We start from the raw sequence: 17,925 nt of genomic DNA, 5'->3' as shown, positions 1-17,925 counted from the left end.
AAAAAAAAAAGAATATTTGGTATTTCTTATACAGATAGGTCTTTTTTTTTTCCACTCTGCTAAATATTAGTGTTTATAAAGAAAAGCTTAGATTACAGTGTGGTGGTGTAGTGTTTAATCCCAGTACTTGGGAGGCAGAGGCAAGCAGATCTCTGTGAGTCTGAGGCCACTCCAGTCTATACAGTTTTAGGATGGCCAGAGCTATGTAATATGGAGACCCTGTTTCAAAAAACAAACCACAGAAAACAAAACCAAAGAAATGCTTAGTTCTCAGCAAACAAACAAACAAACTCCCCCAAGTCCCCTGATGCTACAGCTCTGTCTCAGAGCCCCCTCTGCGCAATTGGCTCTCCTAGTCGCCCCCACCCTGAGTACTTTCTGAATACACAATTGGATGTTGGTACTTTCATGCCTGGGATACTCTCTTCTCTGACATTAGATCTGAGTCCATCCTGTGTGTCAAGAATACATCATTTCCATGCTGTCACTCAAACCCAGAGCAGCTCCCTCTGGGCTTACAGTGGGAAAAGCCTTTCCTGAAGCCATTTCTTATTCTGAGGATACTTTACAGATGTGACCACCTATCACAAGATTTCCCATAATAAGGGCTGCCCTAACTGCTATGGCTTTCTCACCAACTTACAGTGCTCCTTGTCAGCCATGCCTCTCCACTGTATAAACCTTTTCTATTCTGGTTAGACAGAGCAATTACAGAAACAAGTAATTTGCCTTTTAGAATTAAAGCAACTTCCTCCTCCCATTCCCCACACACCTGACATCAATCGCCTATGCTAGCTACAGTGTCTAACTTTGAAAAGGCTGTGCACATGGTCACTGTGCAGTACTGTCTAGATATAAAGACACCAAACTTTGGGCATTCTCAAGAGATACACCATGTTTTTCTGAATATTTTCTAATTTAGCTAACTGAATCTGAGGATTCAACAGACACACAATTCAGACTGAGTCACGGGAGCTTTAAGGGATAATGTGGGCGCCCAGAGTAAACTCAGCCTCTATAGAACAGCAACTGTGGACTTTGGTCTGTATTTCTAGTGTTTCACCCCAGTGTCTGGCATACAGTAGCTGCTAAGAAAACACAGGCTGAAGGACTGACTATGTGAACACAAGTGCAGACTTTTAGACAGGAGAAAAATATTTTCATTCAAGGGAAACGTGAAGGTAGTGAAATGAGAGCTGCAAAAAGTACGTGCACAGCTGTGTGCGACAATAAATGATGACATGCACCAAACGACACAGACAGCAGCTGGGCATGGTGGTCCTTAGCACTTAGGGGGAGAGGCAAGAGGAGAGCTGTAAGTTCAAGGCTAGCCTAGTTTACCCAGCAAGTTCCAGGCAAGACAGGACTATGTAACAAAAACTCCTTCTCAAATGAATTAAACCATGATCAGGAGACATTACTCAATTGCTAAGAGCACTTCCTACTTTTCCTGAGGACCCAACTCCAGTTTCCAACTCCCAGGTCAGGCAGCTCACAACTGCCTATGATACAGTGCCAGGGGATCTGATGCCCTCCTCTGCCTCCTTGGGCACCTGCATGCATGTGACATACATTCACACAGACAGACAGATACAGACACACAGATGCGCACTCGAGCAACCAATAAGATAAACAGAGAAAACCCTAAAATTAAAAAAATGAAAATCTGTCAAAACCCCACACACCTTAGGTCTGGCTACCTTTTTAAAACTTTTTTTTTTAAAAAAGATTTATTTATTATTATACATAAGTACACTATAGCTGACTTCAGACTCAACAGAAGAGGGCATCAGATCTCATTACGGGTGGTTGTGAGCCACCATGTGGTTGCTGGGATTTGAACTCAGGACCTTTGGAAGAGCAGTCAGTGCTCTTAACCGCTGAGCCATCTCTCCATCCCCCCGCACCCCCGTTTTAAAACTTTTACCCACAAATTTTAACTCCATCAACTGAAAGACCTTTCTTCCTACTCACTTGAGAGACTGTTTATAGTCCACATATTATAATATTATCATTTAACAGTTATGTATGAGCTAAGGAACACTGGGGCGAAACTTGAGAAATACAGACCATTACAATTAGGATACAATTAGTAGCAGAAAAGGGGGATGGTAACTCATTTCATATGCTTGTGCTGCTGGAGGAGTTAGGAAAACCCCGATGTTTAGCTGATTTTTGAAATAAGTTTTGAATTAGCTCTACAGAGACCAACCAGGACTGGTGAGAAGCATATGTCTCTGGAGGGCTGGACTGCGGACTGCATGAAACGGGTGGAGCAAGAGCACATACAAGGCTTCTACAGCAGGCAGAGCCGACCAGAGACAGAGGACACATGCCTTCAGCTTGCTGACTGGGTGTGGTGATATCATGGACCAACCAAGGAAGATTAGAAATGGCGATGTGATAAACCTAATTCTATGCAGTAAGTTTGAGATGTCTTGCCTGACTCATTTGGATAGGATGTGCAAGTTTTGTCTGAAGGAAGAGGTCGGTGGACATGTGGTGCAATGTTTTGTCCTGGTGCGTGAAGGACGTGCTGACATTACAGTACTAGACATTTGCAGGTCCCTTCCACATGTTTGGCATAGGCTTCTGTTGCCTTACACTGTAACCCAGATGGGCTCCTTCCTTGTGGCACATCTCCAGCCTCAGCTTGCCAAGTGTTAGGATTAGAGGTGTGTGTCACCATGTCTAGCTGTGTAGAATATATTCTTTATATTCTTATATTCAGAATAATCTCTGTTTCTGGTCTGAAAACTCCTCTCTCCTGTCTATCTTTAGCTGTAGTGTGATGTGGGAAGTCTGGGTAAAATGGAAGTGATGGTACTGACTACACAAACAGGCACATAAGAGAAACACAGTATGTGTTCTGTCTGACAGAAACAACTTTCAAAATAAAACCAAACGCAGCCCTATTGTGTACTCAGTCTGCTCTTCCAATCTGTGGAGGAAGGATCTAAAGACAGAGAGGGAGGTAGGCAGAAAGGGTGAGGAGCTGACAGTGCTGACTGAACCCAGGCAGATGAGGTGCTGATGATGTGCTAGCTGAGCCAATGCCTATCTCTAGACCAGAGCTTCTCGACCTGTGGGGCACAATGCCTTTCAAGGAGGGGTGTCAAACGATTCTTTCACGGGGATCACATAGGACCATCAGAAAACACAGATCTTTACATTATGATTCATAACAGTAGCAAAATTAGTTATGAAGTAGCAACAGAAATACTTTTACGGTTGGGGGGTCAGCACAGCATGAGGAACTGTAAAACCGTATTAAAGGGTCACGGCATTAGGAAGGTTGAGAACTGCTGCTCTAAAGGAGAACCTAAGTGAAACGTTTGTGGGTCTGTGTGCAAACAAACAGAAATCTGGAGGTCAGGAACCACTGATGAAAAAAAGACACATGAATAATTAAAAGTCAGGGCCCTGAATTACAGTTTTTATGGAAAATCAGGAGTTATACTACTGTATGTTATACTACTATAAAATACAAAATCAAATGATCCTGCTTCAAACTTTTTTCAACAGCTGAAGCCTGGCTCTAATAACAGAACAGAAAGCCACTGTGGTGCAGGTACTCAGCTAGCACAAGTCAGGTTTGTTGTTTCCCTTTGTCTCTGTCTCTGTCTCTGTCTCTGTCTCTCTCTTTTTAGAGAGGGTTTCTTTGTGGAGCCCTGACTATTCTGAAACTCACCATGTAGACTAGGCTGTCCTAGAACTCACAGAGATCCACTTGTATTTGCCTCCCTTGAAGGGGTGCCTCATCACACCCAGCCCCACAAAGCTGGCTAAAGACAAATAAACATGACAAGCAGGTGTGTACTGGGAGGAAGGGAGGTCAAGTGGCCACAGAGCCCAGAAGCAGAGGGTTAACAGTCGGAATGCAGAGCACAGCCTCGGGACAGGTACATAACTGCTCTCTGGATAGGACATTTGTTGTTTTCAAGCTTATTCCATGGATGCCTTTTCCTTAATGGTAAAATGTAATGTTAAATATATTCAACTCTGTCCTACCTGTTTCCATGCTGGGAATTACTGGTTTTTGAGGAAGCAGGCATCTCTTGGAAGTCAGTGAAAGAATCATCAATGGATCCTGATTTCGAAGCATCTTGAAAATCCTGGAAGTCATCTTCTTCTGTCTTTCCCACCTAAATTTACAGAGTGTTAGAGTCAGGTTACTACTGCTGCGATGAAATACTGTGACCAAAGCAACCTGGCGAGGACAGGGTTTATTTGGCTTACACTTCTATATCACTGTTCATCACTGAAGGAAGTCAGGACAGGAGCTCAAAAAGGGCAGGAATCTGGAGGCAGGAGCTGATGCAGAGGCCATGGAGGAGTGCAGCTTACTGGCTTGCTCAACCTTCTTTCTTATTGAACCCAGGACCACCAGCCCAGAGACAGCACTATCTGCCCCATAACCAGATCTTATGGCGGGATTTTTCTCAATTGAACTCCCCTCTCTCAGGTAACTCTAGCTTGTGTCAAGTTGACACAAAACTAGACAGTACAACTAACTGACCCTTTGTTAATTTGACACACAAACACATCAACGTTAAGTTATAACCTTTTCTTTCTTGTTCTTTCCGAAGATCACACATTAATATCAACATTACAACATAAACATCCCAAATTTTAAAAGTCCCACAGTCTTTAAAAATTCAGTCTTTTAAAAATAGCTATTTCTTTTAAAATACAAAGCCTCTTAACTGTAGGCTTCTGTAAGATAAAAAATAAAATATTTTCTTACTTCAAGAGGGAAGGACCAGGGCACAGTCACAATCTGAACCAAGCAAAACCAAACTTGCACAGTGTAAATAACTCAGTGTCCAATTATCTGGGACTCATTCCAAGGGGTGTGTTTCCCTTCCCTGGTTCTGCCCTCTGCAGCACACAAAGCTTGTGTTCCAGCTTGCTCCAGCTTGCTCCACTCCACTGCTGCTGCTGTTCTTGGTGGTCATCCCATAGCGCTGGTATTTCTCAAACTGCTGAGGTCCCTAGCCGCACCTGGACTGCACTTTCACGAATAGCACCTCCTGGGCTCTCGTCAGGGACTCCAGCCCTCGCACACAGCGCCAAGCCTCAGCTGCTCTCCACAAACTCTTCAAGCCTTCAAAACCAGCACACCACCTGGGTGGCTCTTACATTACAAAATCCAGCTGTCAGCACGAGGCTAACTTTGGCCATGCCTAGAACACAGCTTCCGTGTGCTAACTCTCTGGGAGCACTTCCCAGCAGACTTCACCACAAAGACGCTGGTCTCTTCTTAACCACAGCCGATTCTTCAGCCCCAGCTAACCTTCATCCATTGTTCCAGCAAAGCAAGGTTTTACTCTAGTGGTTCTGGTTTCTTGCTAATCACAGTTGATTCTTCAACTCCAGCTGACCAGAACCATAAACTGTTCATATAAAAGGCCTAGTAGAGTCTTTCCTTCCCTCTGAAACTTCACAAGCCAGGTCTCCATCGTCAACATTATGTCCAACATTCTTTTTTTTTTTAATATATATATACATATATATATACATATATATATATACATATATTTGAGACAGGGTTTCTCTGTGTCGCCCTGGCTGTCCTGGAACTCACTCTGTTGGCTGGCCTCGAACTCAGAAATCCGCCTGCCTCTGCCTCCCAAGTGCTGGGATTAAAGGCGTGCGCTACCACCGCCCGGCTATGTCCAACATTCTTATCTCCAGAGTTCCTACATCACAGTTCATTTAGCTCTCAACACTCAATGTTTTTTCTGGCCCAAAGTTTCAAAATCCTTCTACAATCCTCCCCCAAAACAACATGATCAGGTAGGTCACAGCAATGCTCTGCCATTCTGGTACCAACTTGTCTTAGGATTACTAGTGCTATGATGAAACACTGTAACCAAAGTAACTTGAAGAGGAGAGGGTTTACTCAGCTTATACTTCCACATCTGCTCATCACGGAAGGAAGACAAGAACTCAAGCGTAGGGTACAGACATGGAGGCAGGGGTTGATGCAGAGGCTATGGAGAAGTGCTGCTTACTGGCTTGTTCAGGCTGCTTTCTTATAGAACCCAGGACCACCAGTCCATGGATGGCACCACTCACAATCACTAATTTAAAAAATGCCCTATAGCTGGATCTTACAAAGGCATCTTCTCAATTGCTGCTTTTCAGATAACTTGACCCTGTCAAAGGATATTCACATAGGGAACACAAGACTGCCAAAGTAAATAACTCCTCTCCACACATCAACCTCAGAGACTATCATTTAATTGCTCAATTTAATTACAACTGCCTAATTTCATAATCATGTGTGTGTGTTAGTATGTGCACACATGCTGGAATTGAATACAGGGTCTTGTGCATATTAGACAAGTGCTCTACCATGGAGCACACACAGCTCCAGGCAAGAACATAACTGAGATATAATAACAGAGATGCTTAAGGCAAGAATCTTGTCTCAAATTTTAAAGTATTTTCTGGCACAAATGTAATGAAAGGACTGGCTTAAATAGCTAACCTAACATTTTAAACCTACATTTGTCTGGTTGCTGACACAATGTTTGTGAACACACATGACCAGTCGTACACACACATGAAGCAAACACTGGCTTCTAGGCTACCACTCAGAGCAGCAGATTGTTCATGGTCCATTTGATTTATGGAACAAGCTCACATTACACCGTTCAGTACTTCAGAAATGTAATTACACAACAGAGTCATCCTTCCATGCCCTAAATGGAGATCTACTCTGTTCACTTTAATGATTACTTTCTACTGTATGGAGAAACTGAAATCACTGAACATTGTCTTTGTGATGAGCAGTAACATTCTATTCTAACAAGCACTGTTACTGCTGACATCCTGACTCTGCTAACTTCAGCTGCCATCTCTGAGGTGCATGTTTTCAAATGGCTGTGCCAATAAACCTGCAAAATTAGTCATTTTTTATCCTACATGACATTGTATATCTGTACATTAAAAATACTGGTTTGCTAATGTGAGAAGTAAAATTTTTGAGACAGGATTTACCATGTAGCTATGGCTGGCCTGGAACTCTCTATGTAAACAAGGTTGACCTCAAACTCAGAGATCTCCTGCCTCTGACTTCTGAGTGCTAAAATCAAAGGTGTGGACTACATGTCTGGCCTTAAATTTGTGTGTGTGTGTGATATGTATGTGTGTTGTATATGTATGTATGTGTGTGTGCATGTGTGTTTGTGTATATGTACATGATGTGTGTGGTATATGTATGTTTGTGTGTGTGTGCATGTGTAGAAGGACAGAGGTTGACATCACATGTCTTCCTCAACTGCTTAGTTCTCAACACATATTTTGTGTAAAGGATAATTAAAAACAAAAACAATTGAATTTTGTATTATATTAAACTTAAAAATTATTTTTTGAAGAGCTGGGATCAAATTTAGGATCCTAAGTATCCTAGTGAGAGCTCACAGATGAATCACACCTGTCTCCACATTGTTTAATTTCCATATCAAGTGCCTTCTATAACACAGCAGACTGAATCTCTGGAGGAAAGCTGCCCACATGCACTTTCTGGAATGATCTGGCACACGCAGAGCTTCCTACTTACCTGGTTTGAGGGGTAGGCTGGCATGAAGCCACTGGAAGTTGGTGCTGCAGCTCCACCCACTGGTCCAACAAGGTTAATGCCCATGATGGGCTGTCCAAGGGTGAGGGGCATGGAGCCTGCAGGGCCAGAGGGCATCGCTGCTGGCTGGCTCACTGGGGTAGGCAGAGTCATAGGAAAGCCGCTTAAGGTAGGAATGGGAGCCGCAGGGAACTGGTTCAAAGCATCAGGGCTCATGGCAGGAACACCCCTCTAATGAAACACCAGGAAAATGTAATCATTTTTAGCCAGCTGCAGATCATACTCAAAATTTGTGCAAGAGAGACCTACAGGAAGCTTTTTCTATTGTTTCCCTTTCTTTGTCTGCTACCAGGAGAACCGTATCAAGGACAATGCAGCAGGATCCACTACTAAAAATGCAGCAAATGTGGACCTATTTCATCTATCCAAACTCCTCATTTAAACCACCCAAATGCTAATACTTAGACATGGTCAGCACACATCAACTGTGACATTTTTTTTTTTTTTTGGTCTGATAAGTTTGACTAACTTGCTAAAACCAAAGAACCTAAACTAATTTTAAAATATAAGAAAACTTGTTACCAGCCTAAGCATACTTTAAGGAATTCTAAGTAAGGGCAAAAATTGATTTCATCAATTATTTTCACTTTCAAACAAAGGGATAATGTGCTAGGATGTGCATTATATGGATTGTATATTTTTGGAAAACTTTATCACAAAGCATCTAAATTTTAATGTACAAGAAAATCCACAAGGCTATGGTGAAAAGGGGATTCACACTCTTTCAGTCTGAGGAAACAACACACTTGGTCTGATGTAAGACACATAGTCTACCTGTGTTACTGCTACCATGGCGAGAACGGTATAAAGCTCCTCCTTAGTGAGCTGGCCAGGTGTGGTTCGATTAGCTAAGGCCCATATCTGTCCGAGAGTTTCCCTGGGAAGTCCAGATGACATCAGAATGGGATAAAGTTTAGCAGTATCTATTCCAGTTGGAGTCATTGTGGTTTCTAAAATTTTCTTATAGGCATCTATTGAAAGAAAAATCAAATGACAAATGCAGACACAAATGCAGGTGGTTGACTTTGCTGCTGCCACCGCTGGTATAAAAGAATAAGCTTAGGTCAAATTGCTTTAATATGGCTGGCATCTGGCTCAGTAGGGGAGAGGCACCCGCTGCCAAGCCTGATGACCTGAGTTCAATTCCTGGAACCCTCTGACCTCCACATACTTGCAAACCTCCACATACATGACTAGGAAAGGCTGCATGCATGTATACAGAGGAGAATCAAGGAGAAAAGACAAACTGGTAGGAAATGGATAAAACTAAAAAATATATTAAGATCTAGTTTCTGTAGGGTTTAAAGAAAGGAAAGGGAAGAGATTCAAAATGGGCAGACTGGGTTCATGGTTTGTGAGAATATCTAGCCTTTGAACTGTGGTTATATGATTAAAAGACAAAGCAGACATTTACCAATTTCTCCCAGAAAGAAATTCTGTAGAGATCTTGCATCAACATTTATTCAAGTGTAGAACACCATTTGTCTGTATCAGCCTTAGCACTGATGAGCTAATGGACACACCTCCAGCTTGCAAGGCACTGTACAGCAAACCAAGCAGCTGCGATTTACAAACCTCAGCATCTGCTGCTGAAAGGGCTATTAGTTCATCGTCTATTGATGGTGGCTTAAACACACTATCTTTTTTTTTTTTTTTTTTTTTTTTTTTTTTTTGGTTTTTCAAGACAGGGTTTCTCTGTGTAGCTCTGGCTGTCCTGGAACTCACTCTGTAGACCAGGCTGGCCTCCAATTCGGAAATCTGCCTGCCTCTGCCTCCCCAAGTGCTGGGATTAAAGGCGTGTGCCACCACCGCCTGGCCACACCATCATCTTTTGTCTACTGAGGACTACCACACTACCCATTTTAGTATTTTCTCAACTCAACAATAGTAATACATATTAAAAAACAAAACAAAACAAAAAAACCCTAACACCACTTTCCAATGTAGAAAATGATGTTACCCAATTTTTTATTTCATATAGTTACATAGGACAATCAGAAAAAAGAATATTTAAAAAACTATAACCATTAAAAATGCATGAAGTGGGCTGGAGAGATGGCTCAGTGGTTAAGAGCACTGACTGCTCTTCCAGAGGTCCTGAGTTCAATTCCCAGCAACCACATGGTGGCTCACAACCACCCGTAACAAGATCTGACACCCTCTTCTGGAGTGTCTGAAGATGGCTACAGTGTATTTACATACATGAAATAAATAAATAAATCTTAAAAAAAAAAAGAATGCATGAAGTATTAAACATACTCATGTGACTCTTTAACAAGATATTTTAAAAACTGTATGTGTATAGGTGTTGTGTCTGCATGTCAATCTGTGTACTACATGTGTACTACTAGTGCCCGCAGAGGCCAGAAGAGAGTGGTTATGAGTCATAATGTGGATTCTCCCAGAACCTGGGTCCTCTGGAAGACCAGATGTGCTCTTAACTACTGAGCCATCTCTTTAGCCCCAGTATTGTGATTCTTGATAGGCTATTAGTAGCCTTTGAAATAAGTATCTGATAATATCATTTAAAACACAACTCTAATGGCTTGGCCTTTGCCCCATGAGCAATCTTGTCACTCCCAATAAAGCAGTCCTTTTTCTTTCTTTCTTCCTTTTCTTTCCTCCCTTTCTCTCTCTCTCTCTCTCTCTCTCTCTCTCTCTCTCTTGACAAGTTCTTACTGTGTGCCACTGCCTCTGTCTGTTGAGTGCTAAGATTAAAGTTGTATCACCATCCCCAGCCCATAAACATGAGGTTTATTTAGTTCTCTATACTCTTGTAGAAAAAAAAGTATAAGTAACAATTCCTTCTGCATATTTTATAACCACCATAGTAAATATTTAGAAACATCTCTATAACATTTACAGTGAAATATCCAGAAGGGAATGCTGAGCAAAGCAGCTTTACTTTACCTGGAACCAAACTCTCATTGTAAATCCAAGGAGGCATTCTGGGCTGAACAGGATCCTGAGAGGGAAACACGCCCACACCTACAAGGTAAGGATGGTTAATATACACATGGTCCAGAGAAAAGTCACAGCTTTTTACACAGAGGAGCACTGGCTGGAAACACTAGAAAAAAGTCACCAATATAATGGAAGGACTCGGTTTCTAAACGAGTCTTGTTCAGTAACTATGTATTAAAGTGTAAAGAAAGGATACAAGGTACCAAATCAGTAAATTGGGTTGCAGGAGGCTTGCACATCTAATGTGTATGACAAGTTAAGAGGAGAACACAACAGGCAGAAGCTTAAAATTACACATGTAAAACATCCTCCTGGGGTTTCTCTCCAGGGTTGCCCACATCCTGATTCATCTCTGCAGTTAAAATTTTGGATCCAGCTTTTGTGTTTTGGGAACGGGACAGGGCCATGCAGGTAGCCAGCTTGTGTTCCACGCAGACCGAAGACCTGTTTGACTCTCCTCCGCGTGGGGGCTCACACCCAGAGCCTTGAGTGTATGAATCTGGATCTTTCAGGCAGCAATGCAAACAATTTAGTTCAGAGGGGGAAACTACATTTTCATTGGTGACTTTTCCAGTTACAGCTGAGCTTTTTAACCTTTATGGAAAATCAGAAAGTGTGAGGGGAATCAAAGGGAGCTGGTGTAAAGACGAGAGGAAATTTTAGGTCAGGAGTGATTCTGATTAAGAAACAGGGTTACCAACATCATTTGAAAAGGAGGAATGCAGTGTATTCAAAGAATTCAGAGCAAAATCTTAGGGGTTAATTGGAGAAAAGATTGCATAAATATTTAAGCAAAATTTTAATTAGCACAATCAAGCAGCATCCATTTTAAGATTAATGCTTAAAGTGTTAGAATCCGAGCGGCAGTTGGTTAAACAAAGTGTGCTGAATGTCCCAGGAGCTCACCACTCTCTTCCTTTGACAGGGTTTGATCTGAAGTCTTTTCTGCCTCTGCAGTGGTGGGACCACTCACACATCCATCCACAGCACCCCGGTTATGGGCCATTAAACCAGGGCAGTTTTTACTGGAACCTGGGACTAGGGCTTTATGCCCAGCTTCAGGAGTGTTTAATTTAACATGTTCCTGCCCAGATGTACTTATATCACAAGATACTAGGAGCTTCTCTTCCAAGGAAGGGCCTAAACAAACAGCATGAAGGATTATTTGTATATTACTGCATATACCAATCTTTTCTTCGTTTCTTCCCGCCCCTGTATTCTCAGGGGAAGGCCTCCCCACAGAGTATGAATTATGTAATAATTCAATTGTTACCCATTTGTGTAGGATTTGAGAGACTTCAGAGGTTTTAGAGAACTTAAAATAATTACCTTACTCTAGTTCTTGGGGGTCCTGTGCCACAGGAAGTAAAATAATATAGCAAGGGAATACTGCTGTGGGACAGTGGCAAGCTCCCACGACCAGGCACCCCTCCTAGCTAGAGGGAGCTCCCTGCCTGCCTGGTAACACATCTGCTGAATTGTAAGTCTTATAGACTAAGTACAGGTCTCCCAAGAGCCTTCCTCACACACTGTGTCTTGAGATAGGCCGTGCCCGTTCCAAAATTTCACAGATGATAAAAACTGAAGTACAGAGATGTTTAAAGACTTGTGCAAGGCCAAAAAGTGTCACTGCAGCAGGCTGGCCTCAAACCTAAGCAGATCCCCCTGCCTCTGTCTGCCTAGTGCTGGGATTACAGACACAAACTACCATATCCATCTTAAAAGGAGTCCTTGCCCCGCCTCCCTTTTTTTTGAAACAGGGTCTCATGTAGCCAGGTTGGCCTTGAACTATGTAGCCAAGGATGACCCTGAACTCCTCCTGATTCTTTTTTTTTTTTTTTTTGGTTTTCGAGACAGGGTTTCTCTGTGTAGCCCTGGCTGTCCTGGAACTCACTCTGTAGACCAGGCTGGCCTCGAACTCAGAAATCCACCTGCCTCTGCCTCCCAAGGGCTGGGATTAAAGGCGTGCGCCACCACCGCCTGGCCCTCCTGATTCTTTTGCCTCCATGTCTTAAGGAATGGATGACAGATGTGTGCACCATAGCTGGCTAGAGAGATCACATTTTAAAGAACTGTATGTACTTTGTGTGTGTACACAGTGGCCTGTGTGTAACAGTGAGAAGATAACATGTGGGAGTCACTCCTCCCCTCCCAGAATGCACTCTGAGGGTAACCTCAGTCAGCAGGCTTGGCAAGCACTTTTCTGGTAAACGGGGATACAAAGACTGAATCTAGCCTTGCATTGGTGGCTGTCAATGGCTCTCATAAATCAAATATGTGTTTCTTTGCCAACAGCATTGTATAATTCTACATAAGTAAGAGAAGTAAATGGCCCTAGAATATCTTAACACTTTGATAATAACACCAGGAGTTACCTGCTTTCTGCACACTGTGGGAAGGTGAAGCAGTAGATAAACAAGGGATTTGCCCATGGACACCATGCACTGCAAAAGACACTGGAGCCTGACCTGGAGGTAGAGGCTGTGCCCCAGCCTTCTGTGTATGTAACTGGCCGAGTGGGGTGCTGGGGAGAAAAGACTGAAAGGGCCGGGCTGTGGAAGAAGGCCTGCAAGTGGGAAGCTCAACAGGCCCCTGCACAAAGCCACTGAATTCGTCTTCGCCAAGAAAGGCAGATGATGGGGAGACAGTTTTAGTAGAATGAGATGATGTGGGGCAGTCTGCAAAATGGAAAATGGCAATGAAACACACAGGAGTGAACACCAGAGGGAGGGAGACACCCAGATGCAGCAACCCTCAAAGCACGCTCAAATATGAACAGTGGAGGTAACAACCCTCAGAGCACACTGAAATATGAACAGTGGAGGGGAACGAGAAACAACAGCGGCCAAGTTGAGCCGAGTGTCCCGACACACGGAACACCCTGGTGTCTACTTTGTTCTAAAAATAAGCTTGAGAGCTAGTCTGCATTTGGTTCAAAACGGACAAAATTCACTCAAATTTACCACCTTCATTTTATTAGGTAGTATTAATTGTGCATTAAAGTGACAATTACTTCTGAAATCCAAGTGTTATATCTATCTAGATACTATTTCTTTCTTCTTCTTCTTCTTCTTCTTCTTTTTTTTTTTTTTTTTTTTTTTTTTGAGACAGGGACTCTCTACCAAGCTCTGGCCGGCTTGGAACTCATTCCTTAGATCAGGTTGGCCTTGAGCTCACAGAGTTCTTCCTGTCTTTGCCTCCTGAATGCTCAGATTAATGGCATGACTCACCATACTCAACCCTAGAAAGATCCACCCCCCGCCCCGTAAGAGTGCCGAATAAAATGAACAATGCTCTATATAGGTGCTTGGGATTTGAACTCAGGTCCTCATAGCAAGAACTCTTATGAGCCATTTCTCCAGCTACACCGTAGCTTTTATCATTATGTGTGAAATTCACTTCCATGATAAATGTGCTCTGCAAGAGCTACGTTTAACACAGAACTCACTGATAGTTCCATTTCATTTTGTTTGTTTGGTTGGTTGCTTGGTTTTTGTTTTTCATTTTTATTTTTTAATTTATTATTTTTTTTATTTTTGAGACAGGGTTTCTCTGTGCCCTGGTTGTCCTGGAACTCACAGTATAGACCAGGCTGGCCTTGAACTCAGAGATCCACCTGTCTCTGACTCTGCCTTGTGCATGCTGGGGTTCAAATGTGTGTGCCACCACGCCTGTTTCTTCATATTTCTAACCTGTCTGAATTGCTTTACTATCTACTAATGTCTAATGTAAAGGAACAGCCTCTCATTTGAAAAGGATGGTGGTAATTCCAAGCTTGTTACTTAAGGAGTGGTGGAGTGAAATCTGGAATTACCAAAAGTTGTATGAAAGATGAAAATGATTATGCAAACATATTGTCATAACTTTTTTGTTTAAAGGAGAAAAGGTCATGCACGTTGAGCCCCGTGCCTCCCAACTGTGCTGAGAGCACAGGTTAAGGCTCTCTGTGGATGCTCAGCTGCTTTGGATGTCTAAGAAGAGTAGAAACGGCTCCACTTAGAAGTGTCGGCTGTAAGTGTGCTGAACTCTGGCAATCTGAGTAACACACCAATTGATTACCTCACACATCTCACTTGCTGCTAACGGTTGACCACAGGAAACTTGGTGTGAACAGCGTCTGACCTACAAGGGCCACTGCTCTCTGTCTTTTCTATGTTCAGTGCTGGGTTCAGTTTTAGTCTTAACTTTCAGTGTTTGTTTGGGGACAGGGTCAGCTACACAGCTTAGGTTGGCTTAGAACTCGCTATGTATATACTATGTGCTAGCCTCAAGCTCACAGCTCCCTACCTTAGCCTCCTGAGTGCTGAGATTCCAGGGATGTGCTGCCACACTGCCTGAATCACTTCACTACTTTGTTTGGCTTACGATTTTCAGTTTTAAATATGCTTTTCCTGATCTCAAAATGATTGCTAATAGCTTTCTCCTTCCAGTTTCAGTGTGTGCTTTACTTTGGGCATGATTTTGGTAACAGAAATCAAGGTACATAATCTAATCAGTGAATTAACAGGATAGTCAAAGCTGAGCCAGAAAATCATGAATCAATAACAGACTGCAGAGGTGGTTCAGCAGTTAAGAGCATTTGCTGCTCTTGCAAAGGACCTGAGTGTGGTTCCTGATGTCCACATTAGTTTCACAATAGCTTGACTCCAGGTCCAGGGGACTCTGATGGCCTTGGTGGGCACCAACACACACACACACATACACACATACACACATACACACACACATACACACACACACATATACACACACATAAACACACATATATACACATATACTCACATACACACACATATACACACACACATATATGTACACACACATATACACATACACACATATATATACATACACATACACACACACATACACACATGCAAAAATGAATACTTTAAAAAAGGAATTGATAATAGTGTCAATGTCAGATTATTTTCTCCTGATATAATTTATAAGAGATATTAAATCATAATCATTTAAGATAAAACTTATTGATATAATATTTTCTAGCAGGAGGCAGTACTTTTTGGCTTGCTGAGTCATTTATGAAAATTGCCTATTAATGGTACATTATTATTGAAATTACCTTATAACAAAATGTCAAAGTATTTAATTTTAAAAAGCTGAAAAAACATTTTGCATACAAGACAATTTCAACCAAGTTTTTAAAATGATAACAAAACAAAAATATCTATTTACTCTGCTTCTCTAAGTTTTGATTGCCACAGAATTAAAAACGACAAAGAGATTCACTGAAGAAACTGAACTTTCCTGAGTTTTATTTGATTACTGAGGAACATCACAGTCATGACTATTTTTGAGAATTTCTAAATTTTGTCACATGAACAGTGAAATCTGATCTAGCTTCTAAAAGTACCCATTTCATCATAATGAAGACGGACTAGCAAACACCATTTCATCATAACGAAGACGGACTAGCCAACGCCATTTTATCATAACGAAGACGGACTAGCAGACGCACTACGTGTCTCTGAGTCAATAGGCTATCTTCTTTCTTATTTCAAGACAGCATCTCTCCATGTAATCCTGGCAGACCAGGCTGGCCTACAACTTAGACATCCTCCTGCCTCTGTTTCCCAGTGAGTGTTGGAATTAAAGACGTATGCCATCATGCCCAGCACAACAGACTGTCTTCCATCAGTACACTCACTGTGAAAATTTCCTGGGCTAAGGATTTTAACCTCCATCTTAGCTGTTAACTGAGTCAGATCCCTACATTTTAAAATATTCAAATCTGAATTTAGCTTGAAGGAAAAATTCAGTAATGGACCTTCACACGCAAAGGCCAATTTAACAAAGGGAGATAATCAACCACCTTCCAAGGAAAGAACACTTCCCGTCTCTTAAGATGAAAACTACCTGGTTTCTTTGGGTGTGATGCCGGAGTGGGGTGCATCTTAGCATCTCTGGAAAACCCATCCAAGTTTCCTTTTATGGCTTCCAAAGCATCGTCTCTGTTCTTCTCCCCTGTCTGCAAGACAAAGCCTGTGTTTACTTCTTTCTTCATTCCTTAAACTAAAACCCAGATATCTATATCCAGTAACCTTGTCTTCTCTTTTGTTTTTGTTTGTTTGTTTTGTTTTGAGGCAAGGCTTGCCTTAGAGCTCTCTGTCCAGCCCAGGCTGGCCTCAGACCCAGGCACGACCACCCTCTTGCCTTTGACTCTCAGGTACAACAATACAGGAATAAGCCACCACACCAGGCTTCAGGCCCAGTATTCTCACAGTGTACTTGCAACAGTTAATTTTCCAAGTCAGAAAGACATCAATAAGTATATAAAATAATGCAGAAAAAGACATTCTGTAGAGTATAAAAACTTTAAAAAGTTCATTCTCAAATACTATTGCACAGAGCTGTGAGATACTAAAAGTTCTGAGAACCCAATTCCTACCATTCTACTTATAACCAATGTTTCCCAAGAAAACGAAAGAAGCTAGGTTCAGTTTATGGTGGTTAAAAAAAAAAAAGAGTTGAGAAGATAATGGCTCAACAATAGAGATCTATCTGTAGAGAAAAAGAAAAACAATTCCCTTTAGGACTTAGGCAAACCATGATGTTAAGAAATCCACCACAGGCCAGTTTGGGCTAGTGTCTGAGTGAGGAGGCATGCGCAGGGCAAGCGAGCTGTGGCAGGAAACAGTGGGTGCATCACCTTGGGTTTCACACTACTGAGAAGTCTGAGCTTTTGTTTTTGCTCTTCAAACTGACGCCTCTTTCTTTCTTCTTCTAAGAGCTTTTGTTGTTGTTCAAATCGTTTTCTGAAGGGAAAACAATTACATCAACATTCAGCTTCAAGGAGCAATGGCTACATTCTGATTTATACTGTCAGCTTCAGCAACACCAACTTGCATTTCTAGAATTATAATCTTCACTCCTAATTATATGTAATTCTCTTATGACAATCTGTTTCTTCTGTAAATTAGCTCTAAAATACTTTAAATGAATCTACGGAATGATTCACTTAATTTACATTTATGCTTTTATTTCTTACCTAATTTGCAAGGCAAAGAAAGTATCCTCCTGGGGGCGGGAGGAGTGGAGCTGGGTATGGAACCCAGGGCCTCTGCATGCCATACGTCATATCCAAGTGTAGAGAGGGAGACTCACCTCTAGGTGGAGACAAAGGGGCCTCTGTCTCCTTCCTTAAGGATTAACCCAGTAAGGCAAGGCTAGGAACCTTGGCTATGGGACCAGTTCAGGAAGCTAGGTTCACTTTAAGAAAGAGCTCTCCAATCGTCATCTAATACCAAGTGGCCAGCTCTGAAATTATATACATACAAGTAAAACTATATGGA

The 17,925-nt window shown here is 42.1% G+C and overlaps 1 protein-coding gene across 8 annotated transcripts in view; it reads right to left on the bottom strand.

The window, feature by feature from the left end:
• The window catches only part of Synrg (synergin gamma), a 79,851-nt gene that overhangs the window by 44,563 nt on the left and 17,363 nt on the right, over positions 1 to 17,925 (bottom strand). For 5 of the 8 annotated variants that reach the window (XM_031354706.1, XM_031354709.1, XM_031354708.1 and 2 more), the window contains exons 5-10: positions 17,283 to 17,388; positions 16,490 to 16,601; positions 10,559 to 10,636; positions 8,423 to 8,619; positions 7,571 to 7,819; positions 4,012 to 4,145 (exon numbers count right to left, since the gene is read on the bottom strand). In XM_031354706.1, the coding sequence (XP_031210566.1) occupies positions 4,012 to 4,145; positions 7,571 to 7,819; positions 8,423 to 8,619; positions 10,559 to 10,636; positions 16,490 to 16,601; positions 17,283 to 17,388 (876 nt within the window). Of the gene's footprint in view, positions 1 to 4,011; positions 4,146 to 7,570; positions 7,820 to 8,422; positions 8,620 to 10,558; positions 10,637 to 11,518; positions 11,753 to 12,987; positions 13,291 to 16,489; positions 16,602 to 17,282; positions 17,389 to 17,925 lie in introns of all 8 variants that reach the window. The other 3 variants (XM_031354704.1, XM_031354705.1, XM_031354703.1) reach the window with 2 other exon arrangements.

Source organism: Mastomys coucha, unplaced genomic scaffold, assembly GCF_008632895.1.
Source record: "Mastomys coucha isolate ucsf_1 unplaced genomic scaffold, UCSF_Mcou_1 pScaffold5, whole genome shotgun sequence".
Taxonomy (NCBI): domain Eukaryota; kingdom Metazoa; phylum Chordata; class Mammalia; order Rodentia; family Muridae; genus Mastomys; species Mastomys coucha.
This window is presented reverse-complemented; position numbering and strand designations above follow the sequence as displayed.